General features: G+C 43.7%; 1 protein-coding gene across 5 annotated transcripts in view; it reads left to right on the plus strand.

The window, feature by feature from the left end:
* The window catches only part of arhgap32b (Rho GTPase activating protein 32b), a 71,722-nt gene that overhangs the window by 27,212 nt on the left and 24,573 nt on the right, over positions 1 to 19,937 (plus strand). For 4 of the 5 annotated variants that reach the window (XM_037468324.2, XM_037468325.2, XM_037468326.2 and 1 more), the window contains exons 3-7: positions 790 to 895; positions 4,333 to 4,427; positions 4,666 to 4,750; positions 16,017 to 16,103; positions 18,859 to 18,996. In XM_037468324.2, the coding sequence (XP_037324221.2) occupies positions 790 to 895; positions 4,333 to 4,427; positions 4,666 to 4,750; positions 16,017 to 16,103; positions 18,859 to 18,996 (511 nt within the window). Of the gene's footprint in view, positions 1 to 789; positions 896 to 4,332; positions 4,428 to 4,665; positions 4,751 to 11,679; positions 12,217 to 16,016; positions 16,104 to 18,858; positions 18,997 to 19,937 lie in introns of those variants that run through there. The other variant, XM_037468328.2, reaches the window with a different exon arrangement.

A 19,937-nucleotide genomic window follows, 5' to 3' on the forward strand; every position in this document is an offset into this window, starting at 1 on the left:
TGTGTGTGTGTATTTTTGTGTATACACTGTGTGTGTCCGTTCGGTACCTTGTTCTGGATTTGGTGCAGGGGGCAGATCTACAATATTAAGAATGACGGCACGGTAGTCGTGAGCAGTCTTTTACCTTTTAATGGGCTTTGGGTTTACAATTGTGTTTAATGTTCTCCTTTAATTTGCCAAAAAATGTGTTTTATCATTTCCCTCCAATTGTCCTCTAATTGGCATTAATTGTATTCATATTCCCAGAAACACTACAAACATGAAGCAACATGTTGTTGCTTGTGCCTATGCACGTCATCTCCGTCCCTGTTCCCCAACCCTCTCTGGAAGCAGTGACAGACTTTCCATATCAATGAGAAGTCACATTGACTTCAAGTGGTTCTTTGAAGGCCTAATGCTAATTAAATCAAACCATTATCAGATCTGTTAAATGCTCTGTCCGCTTTCATTTCCTTCTATCGGGGTCTCCGCGTGGTGACCACATCATGCTCGTCCCAAAAGAGTGCACCTAGCACGTCATACCTACACGTGTCCATGTGCTGCAAATAGTACACGTGAAAACGTTTTCCAGACTGGGGCTGCGCCCCCCCCCCCCATCACAATATAATTGTAGGGTAATCACTGACCTTTGCAACATCTGTCCATTTGCAACAATCGATGATGCTCAAAAAGCAATTTGAAAACATCACATAGGGTCTTGGAATTCTTGTGATGGTTGTCATTTTTTAGACTAAATGTTTTCAGACTGATCAGTGAAATGGCACCTTGATTTATGTGTTTTTTCTGCAGGGGCTTGAGGCCTGGACGCCACCTGGAGGACGACAATATTGTGCCTGAACTGGCTAACATCCATCCTAGAGAGAGACCTGACTGGGAGGAGACCATCAGTGCCATGGTGAGAGAGACACTCACACACATTCTTTCACAATCTTTTGCATTTGCACATCTGGTAATGTTTTGAGTTCATCGCAGTGTGAAATAGTTTCAGCGTTTCCCCCAGGTTTACAACTTCAGGTGTGGGGCAAACGGTTCGGCTGACCAGCCTCAAGATAGAAAGTTCCTCAGCCGGACCGCACAGAGAATGGTTGAATGCCTGATGCGATTAACACAGGCATTCTGCATTACCACGTACAGTTCTTGTGTGATGTCATCATGACGTCAAGGCAGGTGGAAAGAGGCTTTGTTGCCCGCACCTGGCTTTTTGCTTCTTATTGCTGTGGTTACTGCTTCCCCCTCTCTGTGTACTCCCTTGTCGTCCCTCTGAAGGCCAGATTCCATTCTCCAGATCGTCATTCACAATTTCCTCCCTTACCATCTTTGGTTCAGGTCTTGCTTCTTCAGCATCAACAGCACGTTGGAAGAGGCCGTTTCCATGGTAACATGCCGAGCCACCCATGTTTGGCTGTGTGTGTGGGAGAATCTCGCCAGGCTTGTTAATATTGATCACAGGAGGCGGGGCTTTTGATGCCCTCAGTCTGCCATTCATTGTTCAATATTTGATACGAGTGGGAGCGGCTTCCAGTATTCATGTCTCCTGACCGGAGGAGACGGTGAAAAGCGCAGAGCAACTTGGTGTGAGCTGTCACACCGACGCCCTGCTGCCCCGTGTGGGTGGGACTTTCTCTCTGCAGAGCGTTGCATTAAAGGTGGCATAAAGGTAACAGTCCAAACCTTTTCAGTGGTTCTAGATTTGCTATGACAGAGGAAACAGGGAGAGGTAGGAATGAGTTCAGAGCTTCCACATTGATTTCAAACATCTGAGTCACGCATTCGAGGAATATGCCCGTGGCTGTTTTTTGGTCACACTGACGCATTGTACTGGTAGGTATGCATGAAAGTAGCTCAACCTGAATATTTCATAAATATAATATTGCATAAATCTGGGCACCCTCGTTGTTTTATTGATTTGAATACCTTTAGCACTAATTATTGGAACACAAAATTTGTTTGGTAAGCTCATTGACCCTTGACCTACATACACAGGTGACGCCAATTATGAGAAAAGGTATTTAAGGTGGCCAGTTGCAAGATGTTCTCCTCTTTACATCTTCTCTGAAGACTGGCAACATGGGAGCGTCAAGACAACTGTCAAATGACCTGAAAGATTGTTCATCATCATGGTTTAGGGGAAGGATACAAAAAGCTAGCTCAGATTTCAGCTGTCTGTTTCCACTGTGAGGAACATAGTGAGGAAATGGAAGACCACAGGCACAGTTCTAGTTAAGGCCCGTAGTGGCAGGCCAAACAAAATCTAATGCCCAAATCTATGCACCTGCCTACTTTTGTTTAAGTAATTATTGCACACTTTCTGTAAATCCTATAAACTTCATTTCACTTCTTAAACATCACTGTGTTTGTCTGCTATATGATATATTTAATTGAAATTGCTGTTCCGAACAACCAATGATACATAAAGGAAAATCTTGAAAATGATCAGTGGTGCCCAAACTGTTTCATAGCACTGTAGTGGCAGCCTGAGCTTTCTTATATTTGGGCTGTGTTACTTCCATCAACATTGATTTAGCTGGTTATTGTTTTCAGTAATGGAAGTGGTAAAATATACCGGGAGATGTGTTGTGGGTTTGCTGTGCTCCTCTATATCAAAAGCCTAAAATATCTATATTATATAAGTATAGGCTACCTCTTACAATCCCAACCATAGAAGGGATCATATTTTGCAGCAAGCTGGTGCTCCATCGCATACTTCCTTCTCTACATCAAAGTTCCTCAAGGCGAAGAAGATCAAGGTGCTCCAGGACTGGCCAGCCCAGTCACCAGACATGAACATCATTGAGCATGTCATGGGGTAGAATGAGAGGAAGCATGGAAGATGAAACCACAGAATATTGATGAACTCAGGGATGCATATCAGATTGCTTTCTTTGCCATTCCCGATGACTTCATCAATCAATTGAATGAATCATTGTCATATCGCATGGATGCAGTCCTTCATGCTCATGGAAGCCATACAAGATATTAAATATGGATCTCACAGGACCACGACTTAATTCACTGATGTTATGCAACATAAAGTAAATTTGTTCAATTTTCACATTGTTCTCTGTAGGCGACCATTCTGTGTTCATTAAATGATCAATCTTTCTTCAGTGAAGCAAATTTATTTTAGTAAAACAATTTGGGAGGGTTTTTGCTTTCATATGAGCAATTCTAAAACGAATGGATTAATTAAAAGGCAGGTTATAAGCTGTTGATACGTGACTGTACCCTGGATGTGCACCAGGTCAGGCGCCTCTGACAGCTTGGTACCACCAACGCGTTGCATGGACGACCTCGTCTGCATCCACCTTCACTGTCACTGACCGTGTGGTGGCTGCACAGGTCTGCTCCAGCTCCCCCTTACTCAGTCACGCTGACTCACAGAGTCATTTTACTTTCATCAGACTCCCATAGATCTGTTTTGGAAATCAGGTGTGCTCCACTAACCTGTTTACTGAAAAACAAATCTGCTGCCCGCTGGGGCTTCTGTAAATGTTGCGTTGACCACAGCTAGCTGAGACCCTGCGTTGTCCCTCAGCTCTAAACAAAGACCTTCACATGGAACAGGGAGAGTTTGCCCTGACATTGGTGGAAATAATTCCTTCTGATTTGGTTCCCCAATAGTTGTACCCACACCTCTGTCACTGGACTGAGGCCCAATCCCAATCTCCCTCCTTACGGATTTACAGACTTTGAGGCGTGCTCCTGCTCTCTGAGGGTTTAGTTCTGTCCCACTGTCTCATCACTGAGGTTGTGAGGCTCTGGTAGACATTTCAAACCCTACTAAAGCCCGTCTGTAAGTCTGATTAACCCACAATCAGAAACGGTATCACCAGTGAAAGCATGGTGATGTAAAAAGGGTCAACAAAGAGGATGGCCTTGTGTGTTTATAGTAAATACCCTCTAGGGTTCAAGGTTTTAGTGCAGTGTTTATCTGCATTTAAGATAATATCAAGACTATTAACATTTTCACAGTAGGAAGTTGTGAGTGATTTACTTTTTTCTGGCAGGCCTAATTGATAAACCCTAGAAACAGGTCCACAAGGAAGCTACAAGCTGATCCGGTCAAAGTAGGTTTAAAGGAACACTTTATAGGAAGTGAAATATAATGGATTTCATGTAAAACGTCCAAAAATACAAGTAACCAATTGATGCAGCTATACAGATTAGTACTCATTAGATCTCATTGAATCAATTCAAGAAATCAATATTAGACTGCACTAGCAGATAATAGGTTACTACAATGGTGAGCTTCTTTGTGATCAAATCCATTTGCTTAGCAGTTTATTGTTGTGAGGTCAACGTGACAATCTCATGTATCTCATCTTGTTTTAGGCAAGGAGTGCAGAGATCCCTGAGCTGAGGGCGGAACACCTCATGCGCTCGTGCAGCAGCAGCACGGCCAGCATGAAGGTCAAGAACGTCAAGAAGTGAGCTGACACACACACACACACACGCTGCCACCTGTCTCCTCCGCCTCGATGCATCGCTCTCAACCGGCGGGTTATCGCCTCCGTTTCCAGTTCCCACGTCTATTTTCTGTTTCTTCCTCCTCTGTTTGCACTGCACCCTCCTTCTAATGCGAGTCATACACACACTTGTGAGGCGATATGATAAGCAGAGGATGGAGTGCCAACCAAACTGTGTCTGTGTGTGTCATGTTTGCAGACTTTGCTTCACCAAGGGCCACTTCCCGAAACTGGCAGAGTGCGCTCACTTCCACTACGAGAACGTGGACTTTGGGTCCATTCAGGTAAAAGCATGGATGATATCTCCCTCACTCACCTCACCACATGGATGCAAAGTGTCATCACTCGTGTGATGAGAGAAATGATTGTTCTCAATGCGCTTTTGACATTTGTATGAAATGAATGACATCGTCGTGGATGTCACTCGTGGTGTAGAAGCTTTGATCCGTCTTCAAAGACGTATGCCCTCGCCAGTTATTACCCTGCAGTGCTGGGGAAAGATGATTCTCATAAAGCCAGAAGTAAGACTCTCATGCCTCTTCAAATTGACGCCAACCTTTTTGGCGTGGATATCTTGTGATGGTTGACGATTTGCATGCGTTTGATATCTTGTTGGATGCCCAACGGGCTCTCCAGCATGACCTCGTTCATTCCAGCTCAACACTCCTTCCACTGAGGGGTACTGTAGTACTACACACTACGTGTCTACACCGTCAAGTAAAAGTAGCCGATGTAGCCTCTTTAGATGCATTTTAATGCCAAAGTTGGATTCATGTCAAAGCACAGACAACATTGAAAACTTCTGTACACAACATTACAGACGTACAGTGTACCACATTCCTGGCAAAAAAATGTAGATATGAAACAAAAACATACAAAATGAAAGCAATAGTACAGGAGGCATGATGATGACTGGTAAATGCAGTACACGGTAATGCAGGGATGATGTGTAGCATCCCACTGGTTCCTTTGTAATGTTGCACAACGCATCGATGCTTAAAAGGTTCTGCGGTACCCGTCTGTTAAAAACAAATACGAGTTTGCATAATTTTAGTGTCGATACTTCATTAAAATAGCGCGTGACATGCTCCCTGTCATGCTGCCTACACACACTTCCAAGTAAGTAGATAAAAACAAGCCCAAAGAGTATCTAATTGATACGAATGAATAGATTATTGTTCTGGATGCGCTTCTATATCATATATATATATGTGTGTGTATAGACATCTATGAGTAGATGGCGATGTAGAACTAGGAGTTTGAATGTATGCGAATCGGTGTATGGGCGGATCAGAATCAGTATTTTTCACAATAAGCAATTTGTTTCTGAAGCGTAAAATAAACTTAAACATGGACAGGAGGAGGTTCAAGTCTTTGGATGTGTTGCTATGGTGATTTTGGGTTCTGGGAGGCGCCTTTCAAAAGTTTGAATTGACAATGTCATATGGCACATCTGTTGGTTCTAGCATGTGCGAGAGAAAAAAATATTTTTAGAGCAAGTTTCAACTTAATGGTGTGATGATCAATATGTGCAATACTTCAGGTGAGTGCTTCTTAAAGATTTTAGGAGTCTGGACAAGGGTGTAAAGATGCAATGGAGTAGTGGTGTGAAACCAGCCTACGCCTTTACTCCACTACTTTGTAACCTCATCATAAGAATGGCATTTCTCCCTCACACAGCTTTGTCATAGTGTTGAGACACCAGCAGGGGTCAGCGCTCTGCTGCATTTATTCCAAAGCGCTGTAGGGAGCCGGAGAGGCTGCTCCTGATGACTGTCTACTTGAGCTATTTGTTGATGTGACTCAGGTTACACTGCAGAAGCCAGCTCCTCATTTACCGCTTGCATAATTGTGTGTGTGAAGTGTGTACTCTTTGTGGTTTCTCATAACTCATTTTGCTTCAGTATCCAACAGCATGAACAGAAACCCCTAGTGAAAGACTCTCGTCTTTGTTCTGTTTTTGTTCCCCGTGTTGAACATTATACTTTATGCATAATCTCAGCTCAGAGTCTATACAGAGTTCACAAATGTATTCTTTTCATTTGGCCAAAACATGTTGAACTTTTAAAGACCTTTTTGTCCATGTGTGGTGCTGCCACCTGTCATCTGTTCTAGCTGCAGTCGTCAGTATGATGTCTCTTAGCTTCAGAGATGTGTTTTCAGCTTAAGATCCACCAGTAGTTGTTCCAGATTGTTCCCGTTGGCATTCGTCCTTGTGCTTGGACGCCCATTCTTTGAGTTCCAGAATATAAAGCTTTGCCAAAGGACAGTTTGAGTCAGCCAAGGTTTTGTTGTAAAAACATTCTGATGTCAAAGAGGCCAAAGAGCAGGCTGCCTGCATTCAGAGTCTCCCCCTATCTTCCCCTATGATACTGGTAATTCAGTTTGCTTCATGACCTCTGATACTGTTGGAAGACCCAACAAAGCCCAAAAGGTACAGCCAGGTTTTCCAGACCAAGACTCCAGACCAGACTCTCTAATACAACTAATACTAATTGTACTCAGTTGGACGACCTACTTATTATTAAGTGCATTCCAATTTTGTGTGTGTGAATAAATGTGTAGTAGGTTACCAAAAATGCATTCTGTCTCTTCAAAGATTGTGAGCCACTTTTAAAGCTTTTGATTGATCCATTTATTGATATTTATGATTTTTCCCAACATTTGGTCAGTTCATAAGAATAGCTTTTTTTCATTGGCATGGGACGTACTTTGCTCGAATCTTTTTCAGTTTGTGTAGGAGTCTCCAGATAATAGTTACTGGTCCATTAAGTAGTGTGTGTGTGTGTGTGTGTGTGTGTGTGCCTTACAGTTGGGCTATGACTTACTACCTGCTTACTAGCTTTACAGTAGAGACACACTCAGTCTAACCGTTGTGCCCTCGTGTTTCCACATGAAGGTTCTAATCCTTCAGGAGGTCTTGGGGGCTCTGACATGAAAGCCATATAATGACCAAAGCTGACGGGCCTGAAGTCTCCGTTCTGTACCTCCTGCACCGTCAATAGACTCTTAAAAGAGCAGTTGTTCATCAGGCTGCCAGCGCCGTGTAAAACCATTAAGGTCATCTTCGTGCCTGTGGCAGACGGCAAGCTGCTGGTCATCTTAAAACGCTCTCATTCTCAGACCTACAACGTCTTCTCTTCATGGAGTTGGTGGCGTTTCGGGCCAGTACCCTGCATTCTTTTTGACTTTCGACATAATGGACGATAGCAGTGATATCATTTATACTTCCAGGCTGAAAAGTGAAAGGGACACAGACAAGAATGAAAGGGCTTATAACAATGTGGTACTGAGCAACACACACACTGTGACACTGTGACAGGATGCATCAGCAGGTGAATGTTTCTTCCTAAATTATTTTACATCCACCTTAATCCAGAGAGTAGTATTTATATATATATATATCTCTCTGCATGTCATGGTTGATAATAAAAAATAAGATTTGGTACACAACATATCATTCAAGTAAGCGTTCCAAAGTGTAATTGGTTGTAATTAAAACCAAATGAGAATTCTATGCCACGACACGACACACTAAATCCTAGCTGGATCTGTTTTTTTTTAATTTCATAAAACTGCATTGGGCTCCATGTTTTATCAATGCGGTTATTGTTTATTTGCTGGATCCATCCCTGTGTTTATAAAATTTGCCCCGGGGGTATTTACGATGTTGCAGAACAATGGCACTGTTCAAGCAGCAGACCTTAGAACTGGTTGACCCTGTGCACAAGCTGTTTTATATCGAGTTGTGTTGAAAGGAGATGGCTGTTTGCCCTGACTAGCATGTGCATCTGATAAAGTAGATCTCCCTCCATCATTTAGGCAGTGTGTCCGTGGCTTCTGCTCCACTTGATGTCTCTGTTGAACGGCCTGCAGCTTCCCCTCTTTTCCATTGGGCTCCCCCTCCCAACACTACGGACCTCTATTGAATCCACTACAGTGTACTGCGGTTCGAGTCCTTACACACACTTAACTATTAAAGGAGCCAGCCGGTAGTGTCAAAAAACTGTGGCACATTTTCCAAGTAGTTGTGTGTACAATGATTGGACGCACCTGAAGTTATCTAGAGGTTGTTAAAAGGAAACACAGCAATACACACTGGTTCAAGTTGCTTCGGTCTGATGTTTGAGCTCCACTGTGCTGAGTGCTGTTTGTCTTCACATCCATCTGCTGAAGGACACTGTATCGCGCTCCTAAATACCAAGAAAACAGAACGTATTACTATATGACAATATCCCAAATCGGACTCTCTAGTCTAGATGTAGCATCCCAATACAATATAAAATGGATACACTGAGAACATATCATTACTCAGTGTTGAACCATGATAAGCTCCAGGGGCCGGACCTCGGATAAGGGTCAATTAGGATTGGATCACTTTATGTTCACATTAGTTACATTAAACGCTTGATGGACAACATGTTTTGTTAGTCATTTTTCTAATCCTTCCCTCCTTACACACAGTTAATGTCTGTGTGTGTAGGAAGTAAAAGCAAAATATGATCACCATGCAAACTACAAGCTTAGCAGATATCGTTTAGTGCTAAAGATGGAGAGGGGCGCTGCGAGTTGTGAAGGAGTGTCTCCTTTCTCTTCGGGTGTGGTTTTAGTGTCTGGGGGAATAAGGCTGCATATTGGGACGGCTGCTGTGTCTCAGCTGCTTCCATCTTCAGACTGTGACATGATGGTAACCCTGTGCTGGGGGGGGGAGGGGGGGGGGGCTGGCTCTCATCCTATCCTCCATACCTCCCATCACTCGCCTGCCTGCATCGACTCTATCACGCTCCGGCTGTGCACTCAGAGAGAGACCCAGGAGGTAGGCTGCCCCTTAAAGGCACAGGGTCAGCTGACGGTCCAGAGACTAATCCCACGTTAACGTTGCATCAGTCGTGTCTGTAGAATAGTTCAGGATCACATGTTTGTCTGAACAAAGCAAACAGAGCTTCAAAATGTCATGTGAAAACCGCCCTCTGTCACACATTCAGAGGATGACGTAACCGTTGGACTCATTCGGCCCTTGTTAGAAGAAACAAAAGGCCAGCCGGACACACACACTCACACACACCCTCTCTCTGTGTCTCTCCTGGCTGTTGTATGGGGCGATCGTGGCGCATGGAGTAGTGTGATGCGCTAGGAACCGCAAGGTTGGTGGTTTGAATCCCGGCTGCCCCATGTGCCTTGTTGAAGTGTCCCTGAGCAAGACACCTGACCCCTAATTGCTCCCCAGGCAAAATGTAACGCGTGGGTTATGATGCAATGTAAGTCGCTTTGGATGTAATGTAATGTAAGAGGACAACACACAAGGGTTGAAGATGGGATTGTCCTCAACGCTAGAATGCAATGTTCACAAACTTCACCCAAGGGTGGAGCTCCATCTCAATCACTCATAGCACTGTTAAGCATGTTTCATCAATAATTGTATTAAAATGTCATACTTTATTATCCAAGATGATGCAGCTGCAGTTTGATCTAAAGATTGACTAATTGAAACCAGTGTGCACAACTTCCAACCCATGGTTTTGATGTGCCTGACTGTACTGGAAGCTAAAGTGTGTCATGTATTTTAATGCTGAAAAAATCACTCATATATGCAAGGGATATTCATGCTAACTAAAAAGTAACATTGAGTCAGTCAGTAAAAAGACATTCCCAAAACTCCACTTACCGGATGTCCCATCGTCTGCAGCTCCACTGGAGTCATTTATATTGCAAACTGGACTCTGGAAATTGATGGACTTCTACTGAGGGTAGAAAAGACAATGATGCAATATCTACCAAGATGTTTTTGTGATATTCCGGAGGTTTTTCTATGAAACTGGAAAGTAATTTGCCTCCCACATAAATGGCCAGTGTTTAAGAGACAGAATCACCAGAGTGGTGCGAGTGGTAGTGCTCTCTGCCCCGCTGCTTCCTGCACACCCTCAGGAAGGGGGAAGTCATTTCAGGGGGTGGCCTGTTGTAATGGTAGGGAAACACTGATTTGCTAATGATTTCACACACATGTTTAATAGGATAGGGACGCTTCCAACCTCAAAGGGGTTATTCTAGTTCTAAACCCACTACTCGGCATGGAGTAAAGGAGCTAATGTCTAATGCAATACATGTCAAAGATCACCAAAAGTCATTTATAGAAAAGGGGTAATCTTATTTTTAATATAGAACAATCCTACAATTTGATAAGGGTTTTAGTTGCTGACACCTCGACATCTGCTCCATTTCCTGGAAAACTGACCCCCCCACACATGATAAACCAGTTCTATCCTGAGGAGAGAGCGTAATGAACTGGGTCATCATTGGATTATCATTTGATATTCATCAGGCTGACTTGTAGCAGAGGATTTGATGCTTCGGCCAGGCGCCCCATCTTTCCCGAGGAACGGCTCACCTTGAGCACAGAACGGGGGGGGGAGTGGGGGGGGCTATTCAGATTGAGCGCAGACTGTTTTGTCGCCACGATTTAACTGAAAATGTTTGGCAGCAGGCTTTTTTTAAAGTTACTTTAGGAAGGAAGGTTACAGCGATAAAAGTAAGTAAAAAAGTTTCATTTAAGTATATTTTGGATTTCTTTTTTGGTGTTTCTCCTGCACAGAGGAACATGTCTGCTTCCAAGCAGCACAGGACGGGATCCAGTGAGCCGTACCCTTCTGACCCGGTTGCTTGGATTTGAGTTCTCCTCTGGAGCAAAAGGGCTTTTTATGTGAAGTCATCACGGCTGATGAAACCTCTTGGCTTTCCTTTTTGTTTTTTTGTTTGAGGTATTTGGCTGCAACCGCAGAGTAGGTTGTGCAGCAGAGGGGAGGTTATGGTTATATTTTTGGTGACTCTATTTCTACTTTGCCAGAACGTTAGATTGCGAGCTACCACGCTGCGTGGTTATTTACTGCGGTGTGGGTATTTAAATACAGAGTTAAATCAGCCTCCCTCTTGTATATAAGGTTGTTGGCACAGTTGATTTAATATACTTTTAGTTGTAATGCATTGCTGTCCTTTGACCAAAAATGTGCAAGAACTGCTGATTTTTTTAATGCCACTGTGGAAAAGGACAAGTGGCCGAACTGCACATGTGGAAGGACAGCAACGCTCCTCCCCTCTTCCCCCCTCCCCCTGTTACCTCCTGTGCTCTCTACCTCTCCTCTGCTGCTTTTGCTCCCTCCATCCCTGCTCTTTGTCCTGGGAACGTACCAACTGGAGAGGAGGAGAGCAGGGGGAGGGGTGAACCAGCATGTCAGGCAGGGGGAGAGGAGGGAGCAGGGAGAGAATAGCATGTGGCAGAAGGACGAGGCAGGAAAGAAAGAAAAGCAGTTTCTTTTTTGTCTGGTAGTTCGCTTCTGTCTTTTCCTGCTGCTAATATAATTAATGATATAACTGCTCGCTGTCGAGGCTTCGGAGGGAGGAAGTGGACAAGTGGAAAGAAGACGAGGAGAGTAGGATGGTTGAGGGTGCAACATGGAGGAGATGAAACCTATCCCGTTGAGGAACCCATCAAATAACCACCTCCACTCATCCAGCCCCACCAGCAGCACAGCACCCCGCCTCTCTCACTCCCAGTGAAAGAAAGTGGAGAGCTGACATTTCCGTCCCACCGAGGGCAGCAGGACTGTGGACCGGACGTGCATTCTCCCACACACACTGCCAGAGGAATAGAGCGGGGACAGGTGTTGGGAGCATTAACGAGGGGAGACTCGCTGCTGCCCAGCATGAAGGGAAAGGAGAGCGTGTAGGGACTAAAGGAAGGACTGGCTGAACTGCTGTGAGTACTAAGTGTCTTCTGTCTTTTGGACTTTACCCTTTGGCTCGTTTCTCTTCTGCTGCCGTTGTCAGAGCAGTGCTTCCCCTTTGTCCTTGGGTGCCTGCAGGACTCGCTTGTGTCCAACATACGACAGTTGGGTCTGAACTTTTTCTTATTCTTTAGGAACCTTTGTTAGCGGGGCAGTGCGGCGTCCCCTCTGTCTCTCCAGGTATAAACCACAGATCTCAGACCCCACAGTGCATGTGCAGTTTGACATATGACATTGTACAGCGTGAGGGCATGGAGAAGCTAATAGTGTTTTGCTAATTGTTGGGATATTTGCATTGCACTCCCTTGATGCCAGTTGGTGCGTACTCTCACTTTTGAGTATTTAGTAAGATCTTTTGTGAAAGCCTTGTGTCCTGCTAGCCCTGCAAGGGCTTTGTTGTTGCTGGAGCCACAGGGACAATGTGTGATAGTACAGGTTGGATGGAAATCACCTCATAACATGCGCACACTGAAATACGTGTATATATATTTTTGGGTTTCTTATATGACTTCCCTTTACTGCTGTCAGTTTCTCCCAACTAGGCCATACCAGCCGCCCATCTACTGTAAGTAAAACACTGACTCCGGATCAGTGCCTCGTGCAGCCAAAACAAGGGCATTGTTCCTTAAAGCTGATCTTCCAGGAAGGTTCCCCAAATGTTTTTTCTGCTCTCGTGCTCCCAATTAAAGATGATGGTGCAGCATAAGGAAAGTCAGTGAACTGTTTCACAAAGTCCCGTCATGTTCGTACTGGGCCATGCCCATGTTCCTCAGGGAAGAAAAGTGATGGTGAGAGTGTACCCATTTTTATTATAATTCTGACTGTCCATAACGTATATGACTAATAAAATCTCTGGATTCACGCAGCACTCGACAAAACTACATTTCTAGCCACGCTGGCTCTGAGTGCCTTCAGCTAAATGCCAATGCTAGCATGGCAACAAACAAAGGTTTACCAGGTATCATGTTCACCACCTGATTTTACTGTGTGAGCATGCTCACATTTGCTAATGGTGAGAATTCAATAGTACATTTTTTCATCCTATGGGATTACTAAGGTTATTAACTTAACTTGAGCCAAATTGCATGGTCATTACACCAATAGTTGTAGAGACATTTGTACAGACAGAATGATCAAATGAAAGCTCACCTAATATTAATATCTGTGCCTGATGTGGACTGAAGGGGTGTAAACATGCTGCTCTCTGCCTGTCCTACAGCACAGCTTTGAGGTTTGATTCCTTCTCTACCAAAACAAAGCAATGCTTTGTATGATTCTGTTGTTTTGTTGCAAAAGCTGTGATCTCCATCACAACTCTTACATTAGGCTTTAGGCTGCTGTCTTTTCCCCAAAGATATAGGCCCAAGCTCTTAAACCCAGTGACGTGCTTAAATGTCTGCTTCTATGGGCTCACAATAAGGTTTCTACTTGATGAAGTGATTGCTTTTGCTTGTGCAGTGAGGGTAAACATTTTGGGTTTCTCACTTCTGATACTGAGGAACAACAAAGGGGTAATTGGGACTTTGCTGTCATACTAGAGGGTGTTTCTGTAAAGAAACAGCCATTGTCCACTAACGTCCGTCTTTAAATCAAGCGCTCTCCAACATGAAAACAACAACCCGTCCATGTGTTTTTCTCCCCCTTCAGTGGCACCAGAACATCGATGAAACAATATCTGTCCAGTGGATCTCGGGAGCATATAATACATACAACCACCTTGAGTCACAAGGCTTGCTGTTGTGAAACAAGAAACCATTTTATTGGATCTGAATGAACTGAACAGACTGAATCTGGAATGTTTGCAGCTGTGAGAGAGAGAGCTGAGATGTACAAACCTAAGGAGCACTGAGAGCAACACATTCAGGGAGGGACACTTGAGGGAGCCAATGGTGAGGGCTCCGTTAAGGTCAAACCCTGTCAGATCTGTGAGCACTGTTGACGTTGTTGACGTTGTTGACGTTGTTAGCAGCGTCGGCCGTGAGTTGGTGGCTCCCCATCAACAAGATCAGAGGCAATTGAAATGTTTCCAATCTCCATGGTTCAGATTAGAGCTGTGTATGGAGGAGATGTGTCATCTACATATTTCATCAATATGCGAGCAACACCGTTCCACTGAACTCATCAACACTTTTTTTGGGACGCTTCCACAGGGTTCGACCAAGTTTGAATGTCTCCTCCTTTTCTTTCAAGTAAGCCTATTTCCCACTGGGAAAGCTGTCAATCAGCATCCATAACTGGGACAAAGAACTTCAGTCAGTGATGGAGACATGACACCCAGGTGGATGCGCTCGTCTTTGGTCCTTTTCCAGTGTGATGTTTCATGACATGACGAAGTGAATATAATGAATAAAATAAACAGGGATTTGTGCATTTATCATAATCTTATTCACCTACAAAAAGTACATTTGATGAGCCCTAATTCCGACCAGTCATAAAAAAAGGTTTTGCAAATTAGTCCAGAAACTGCATCATTAGCTCATTTACACTTTTTTCATCAAAGCCAGAAGCAAGAACATTAGACACCGAATCACTAGCCCAGACAACGCTGAGTTGAGTGATATTCTCATCATTTCTCTTGCCAAAGCAAAATAACCAACAAGCATCCAAGCATATAAATGATGAATGCCCCTTACTGTACGGTCTTTATGAAATTATGAAAGCCTTTTCTTTAGCGGGATACATGCAGGGGCCATTGAAGTCGCATCACTTCAGTTTGTAAGGGAACTATTGCTCTTTTCCGCGTGGTGCTCTTCGGATCCAAAAGGATTAGATAATCAAAAAAAGTGGTTGAACCATGCGATTTACCAAACCAGAGCAGTCAGCTGTTTCAGGTGCTGTGAGGCCTGCACTAAAGCCTTCTTTAAGTCGTTCAGCTTCACTTTCAACGTGAAACTTCCATGATTACACACTAGGCCATCAGGTGGATGTGTTTTTAGCCGGTTATCTCCATCTTTTATAAGGCTGGTATTTACTTCTGGGGATTCAAAGTTTGTTTTGTGTGCTATATTCATTTATTTCTTCACTAGTAAATAAACATTCAACTCTCTAATGTATTTCCAGAGTTATTACATTTTTTAGCAAGGGTATGCCATTTTTGGAGCAGAGGCCCCCCGTCTAGGGGCCTTACAGAGCTGATGAGGTTAAAGCCCACTGCAGTCAGTTATCAAAACACACCTCATACAAACAAAACACATCCCAACCTTCCACCAGTCCAGCCCTCATCACCTCTGGTTTGTGTCATAAAAAGACTGAGTAGGTAAAAAAGATGACCTATTTTAAGCAGGTTTTATTGCTTATCATTTTGTCAGAAATGTGATCAAGAGCTGCCTGCTTCATCCTCGCTTTGTTCTGAAAGTAATGTGAGAAAATAAAATGTAGGTAATAATATCTATCTCTACACCTGAAGTGAAAAGCGATACTGAAACCAAATATCGCCTCGAAAGTAGCTTCCAAGTTAATGAAAGACTTCTCCTCTACTGTTCATGTTTTATTTGACCACTTTATTAAAGCTGCAGCATATTACACTTAGGACGTGACCAGTCATGGCTGTCATTAGATCCCTGCCTGCCTGGCTTTGGTAATATACATTCAATATAATAAATGAATATAATATAGATTTCTGCTGTCCCCTGCTGACCTCTGGATAATGTACCGGTGAAAGGGTTTGTGAAATGTTAAAGTCTGTTTTATCAATCACCTCTGTCTGATTGTACTTATTTTTGAGGAATAACCACGGAATAACCACGGGTCTCTTTATCTCTGTCTTTTTCAGTTGTCCCTCGGGGATGAGCAGTGTGAAGTGACGCGGAACGGCTATGAGTCCAAGGAGCTGGTGTACTTGGTGCACATATACTGCCAGGTAAGAGGCCACTGGGTGTGGCTGCAGCTAGCAGAAGTACAGATAGCGTGCACATGCTCACCTCCCACAGCAAGCACACACATAGAAGTGTGCATGCCTTCATCCTTTCTCGAAATGATGGTTAGGCCATCATGACTGTGTTAAAGCACTGTCTCAACTTTCTGAAACGCTTGAACTATGTCGGAATTTGAAACCGGTTTGAAAAAGAGCTGTGGACGAGTGCCCTGAAGGGTGAGAGCTTCTGAAGAATGTCGGACAGGAAGGACAACTCCTTCAAACCCTGAGGCGTACAAAAAGTACACATATTTCTGCATATGTTAGGATATTACCTCGGATGAGTCTTGGGGGATTGAAGTGCGTTTTGATCTAGTTCTCAGTGTTTTCCGTGGAGATGCCTCCATATTTGAACAGTCTTTGGGGCCAGCACCCACCAAGTATCATTTTGTAATGTTTGTGTGCAGAGGCCTTATGGAGCGTTCCCACAAAATGTTGCGTACATGAGGATCTTCTTTTTCGTAGTACGTAGTTTGATTTGTGTCATTGCAGAGGTTGTGTCAATGGAGAAAAAAATAAAAAGAGAATTAAGAAGTTGGTCATCTTAAAAATCCCTTTTGAAGAAGGGATGTCAGAGTGAAGTAACAGCCACGTTATTTATGATCAAATCATATGGTTTTGCAAGAAATGTAATGAACCCAAAATGGTGCGTGGCCCTAGAGGAAAGCACACATGCACACCAGCTGCTTAGAAGCTCTGCTCCAGCCGCCTCCAGTGACATTTTTGATTCAGGTTCTTTGCGTTTCCCTCTACAGATCATATTCCATTTGCACAACCTTGGCAACAGCACACACAAGTATGTGGCCATCGGAAAACTGCTAAATCTACTGCACTTCTATTTGGAAGTGGGGGCGTGTTTAAAGCGTTTATACGGTGAAAGTAGCACAGCTAAGTGAGATTGGTTCCACAGACCCAGAAAGGGGGGGTAAGCAGAAGCACCGTCTGAAAGTGGGGCATGACATCATAGAGAGCTCCTGGAGCCCTCCCAGCGTGTCTTACCAGCCAGTGCTTTTAAAACACCACAAGGCCCCCGTCACACAATCCCTGGTGTGGGTACAGACAGAGCTTTCCAGGGCAAATCAAAGAGAGGCCCTTTTTCCACTCTCTGTGGGCACTGAGGTTTGAATGCAAGGGACACAACAGATCCAACTATAATAAGTCTTTTAGTTTGAAGGAGTGGTAACAGTTAATGATCGCTTTGCCCCTTGCACTGTTGCCATGACATCACTTCATTTTAGCATTAGGGGCTCAACCAGGAGTTCATGTTCTTTGTTTGTGAAGCCATTTCAGTTAATAAGTCAGGGAGAGACTTTTTTTCCATTAAAAAAAAGATATATTGAGAGACAGATGTAGTATTTGAAGCTTGAAAATAAGATTTGAGTGGGCTTGTCTTTACACAGCTAGAGGCTGGTGGCTCTTCTTGTTCTATTATTAACACATTTCAAATGCTGGCAACAGAATGTTTGGTGTCAGTGGTTGAAAGTCACCCCAAGGAGACCAGAAGGGCCACACCTGGTACTGACCCAAATGGTGATAATATCAACCTTTATTTGTATGGCACATAATACATTTTGTCATTCAAAGTGAAAGGAGAAAAAACAGTACATTGTGTTTTTATTTAAATCACCATGAGAAAGGAATGACCTAATTCAAGAGCTTTTTCTTAATGTTGTCCTCAAAACAGAAGCATTAGTTGTTGTTTGTTTGGCTGTTTGAGGTCAGCAGGAAGGAGCTGCATAGAAGCCACTGACCCACAGAATACTGCAGGGATGTTATATTATTTTAGCTTCCCCCCGGTTCCCTCTGCAAAATCCAGTGGGATTAATCCATCGGATTTTGGATTATGCAGAGATGAAACTGAAGCAAATGCAGGTTCATCATAGCCCACTCATAAAGAACACCACTTAGTTTTAGATTCCTGAGGCGTGGATGACAATCGGCAGACATAAAAAGCCAGAATTATAAACAAATAGACATTGGTGACATGAGGGTGAGGATACGAGACAAGGCTGTGAAAGTAGACGATGGCCGTGTGATGGCTCAGACAACTTCTTTATTTTAATTTGATCAGATTTAGAGAGGCACAGATGCATTTCTATTAGACGGATGTTGAGAACGTTTTATGCAGTGACGAGAATCACATCATGTTATTTATTCTGTTCAATCAAGTCAAAATTCAGCCCAATTTCACACCTCAGAGCTCAGCTGATGGGGGGGAAATGAAATAGGTCCCACACTGGAATTGCGACTCTGCCGAGTCAACGGCGAGTGTAGAGGAGATCAGATCGGGCTTCATGAACAAGACCCCAGCAGTGGTTTGCATCACAGAGTAAAACACATGCTATAAAAATCCACTTTTTCCTCCCATGGAAAGGAATGTTCTGAAACCAGAGCTGAAGCTGTTTACACATCCAACACCTGAAACCTCCCTCCCACATGGATTCAGCTAACTGAATCTCACATTGTGCTGAATGAGACAAATTACTGTCTGCAAGTCACTGAGCTCCACCGTGAATCTGTTTAAAAACAGATTATAACAAATAATGGAACAGCTCGAATGTTCTGGTAAATTCAGAAAATCCCGTAATGCAGCCTTCAAACCAGGAGAAAGCACTCATTCCACAGACAGAGCGCATACACGGACACATGCCAGAATGTGATCATGTGCCCTCGTAACATGTGTGTGTTTCTCCTTCTAAAGGGTCGTAGTTGGATAGTGAAGCGCAGCTATGAAGATTTCCGCGTCCTGGACAAGCACCTGCACCTCTGCATCTACGACCGGCGCTTCTCACAGCTGCCTGAGCTGCCTCGACCGGACAGTCTGACTGACCAGTCTGAGGTCCGCACTGAAAACACACACACACACACACACACACACTTAGCCTATGTTTAGCTGCAAACTAAAGCAAATGGGGCTGCAAGCAAAAAGAAGCCAATGTGGATTTGGATCCCTTTTTCTTCACATTTGATCTTGAAATAAATCCTGGCCACAGGTAACGGCTTACTTACACTTTTTTTTCAATTTTCAATATAATGCAGCTTTGTTTGTGCTACTGGGCTATCCAGTACTTAATCAGCCTGACATGTAGTATTTCCTGCACATATAAACATGGGATTGGTTATATTATAGATTTAAAACAGTCACTGTGCTGTCCAGTATGATCCACATGGCATTTGTCTTTGGAATGAACAAATCTGCCCAGATTCTCCCTCTTCAGCCGCCCGTGAAATGTATTCTGATCCAAACAAAAACCTTTAGGGTCAGATAGAGGCTCTAAAAGGAATTCTGAGGTTGGGTATCAAATCCAAACTGGTAAAACCAGTTCATCACAGAGGGCCATTGTGTTGCTGGACGCTTTGAGAATAAAAGCTTTTACAAAGCGGCCTGCAGCGCTCCATCACCAGTGGCTGTTTTTATAGGATTTTATTCTGCCCCAGTTTGAATGTTCACCATCGGGGTCCCAACAGACAACCGTGTCACTGATGCAACTGGAGGCTTAGGGCTCGGCTACTAAAGACAGACCTTACAGTCGGCCCACTGCTCTCATTGTTACCCAAGAAAACAATGAGGATGTTATGCTGCAGAAATATACAACTAAATGATCCTTGAATTCTGTAGTCATGGCAGTTGTTTTATTTGAAGATGTTTACTATCATGCAACACTCTTCAGCGGGGTAATCACCCGCCTTTGTTGCAGAAACATCCAGAGCGGATGTTTTTATTGCTCATCATTAACACCCATTGTGACAGCTGAGTTTAGTGTTCAGTGAGTTGTATAT

This window comes from Pungitius pungitius, chromosome 16 (genome assembly GCF_949316345.1).
Source record: "Pungitius pungitius chromosome 16, fPunPun2.1, whole genome shotgun sequence".
NCBI lineage: Eukaryota > Metazoa > Chordata > Actinopteri > Perciformes > Gasterosteidae > Pungitius > Pungitius pungitius.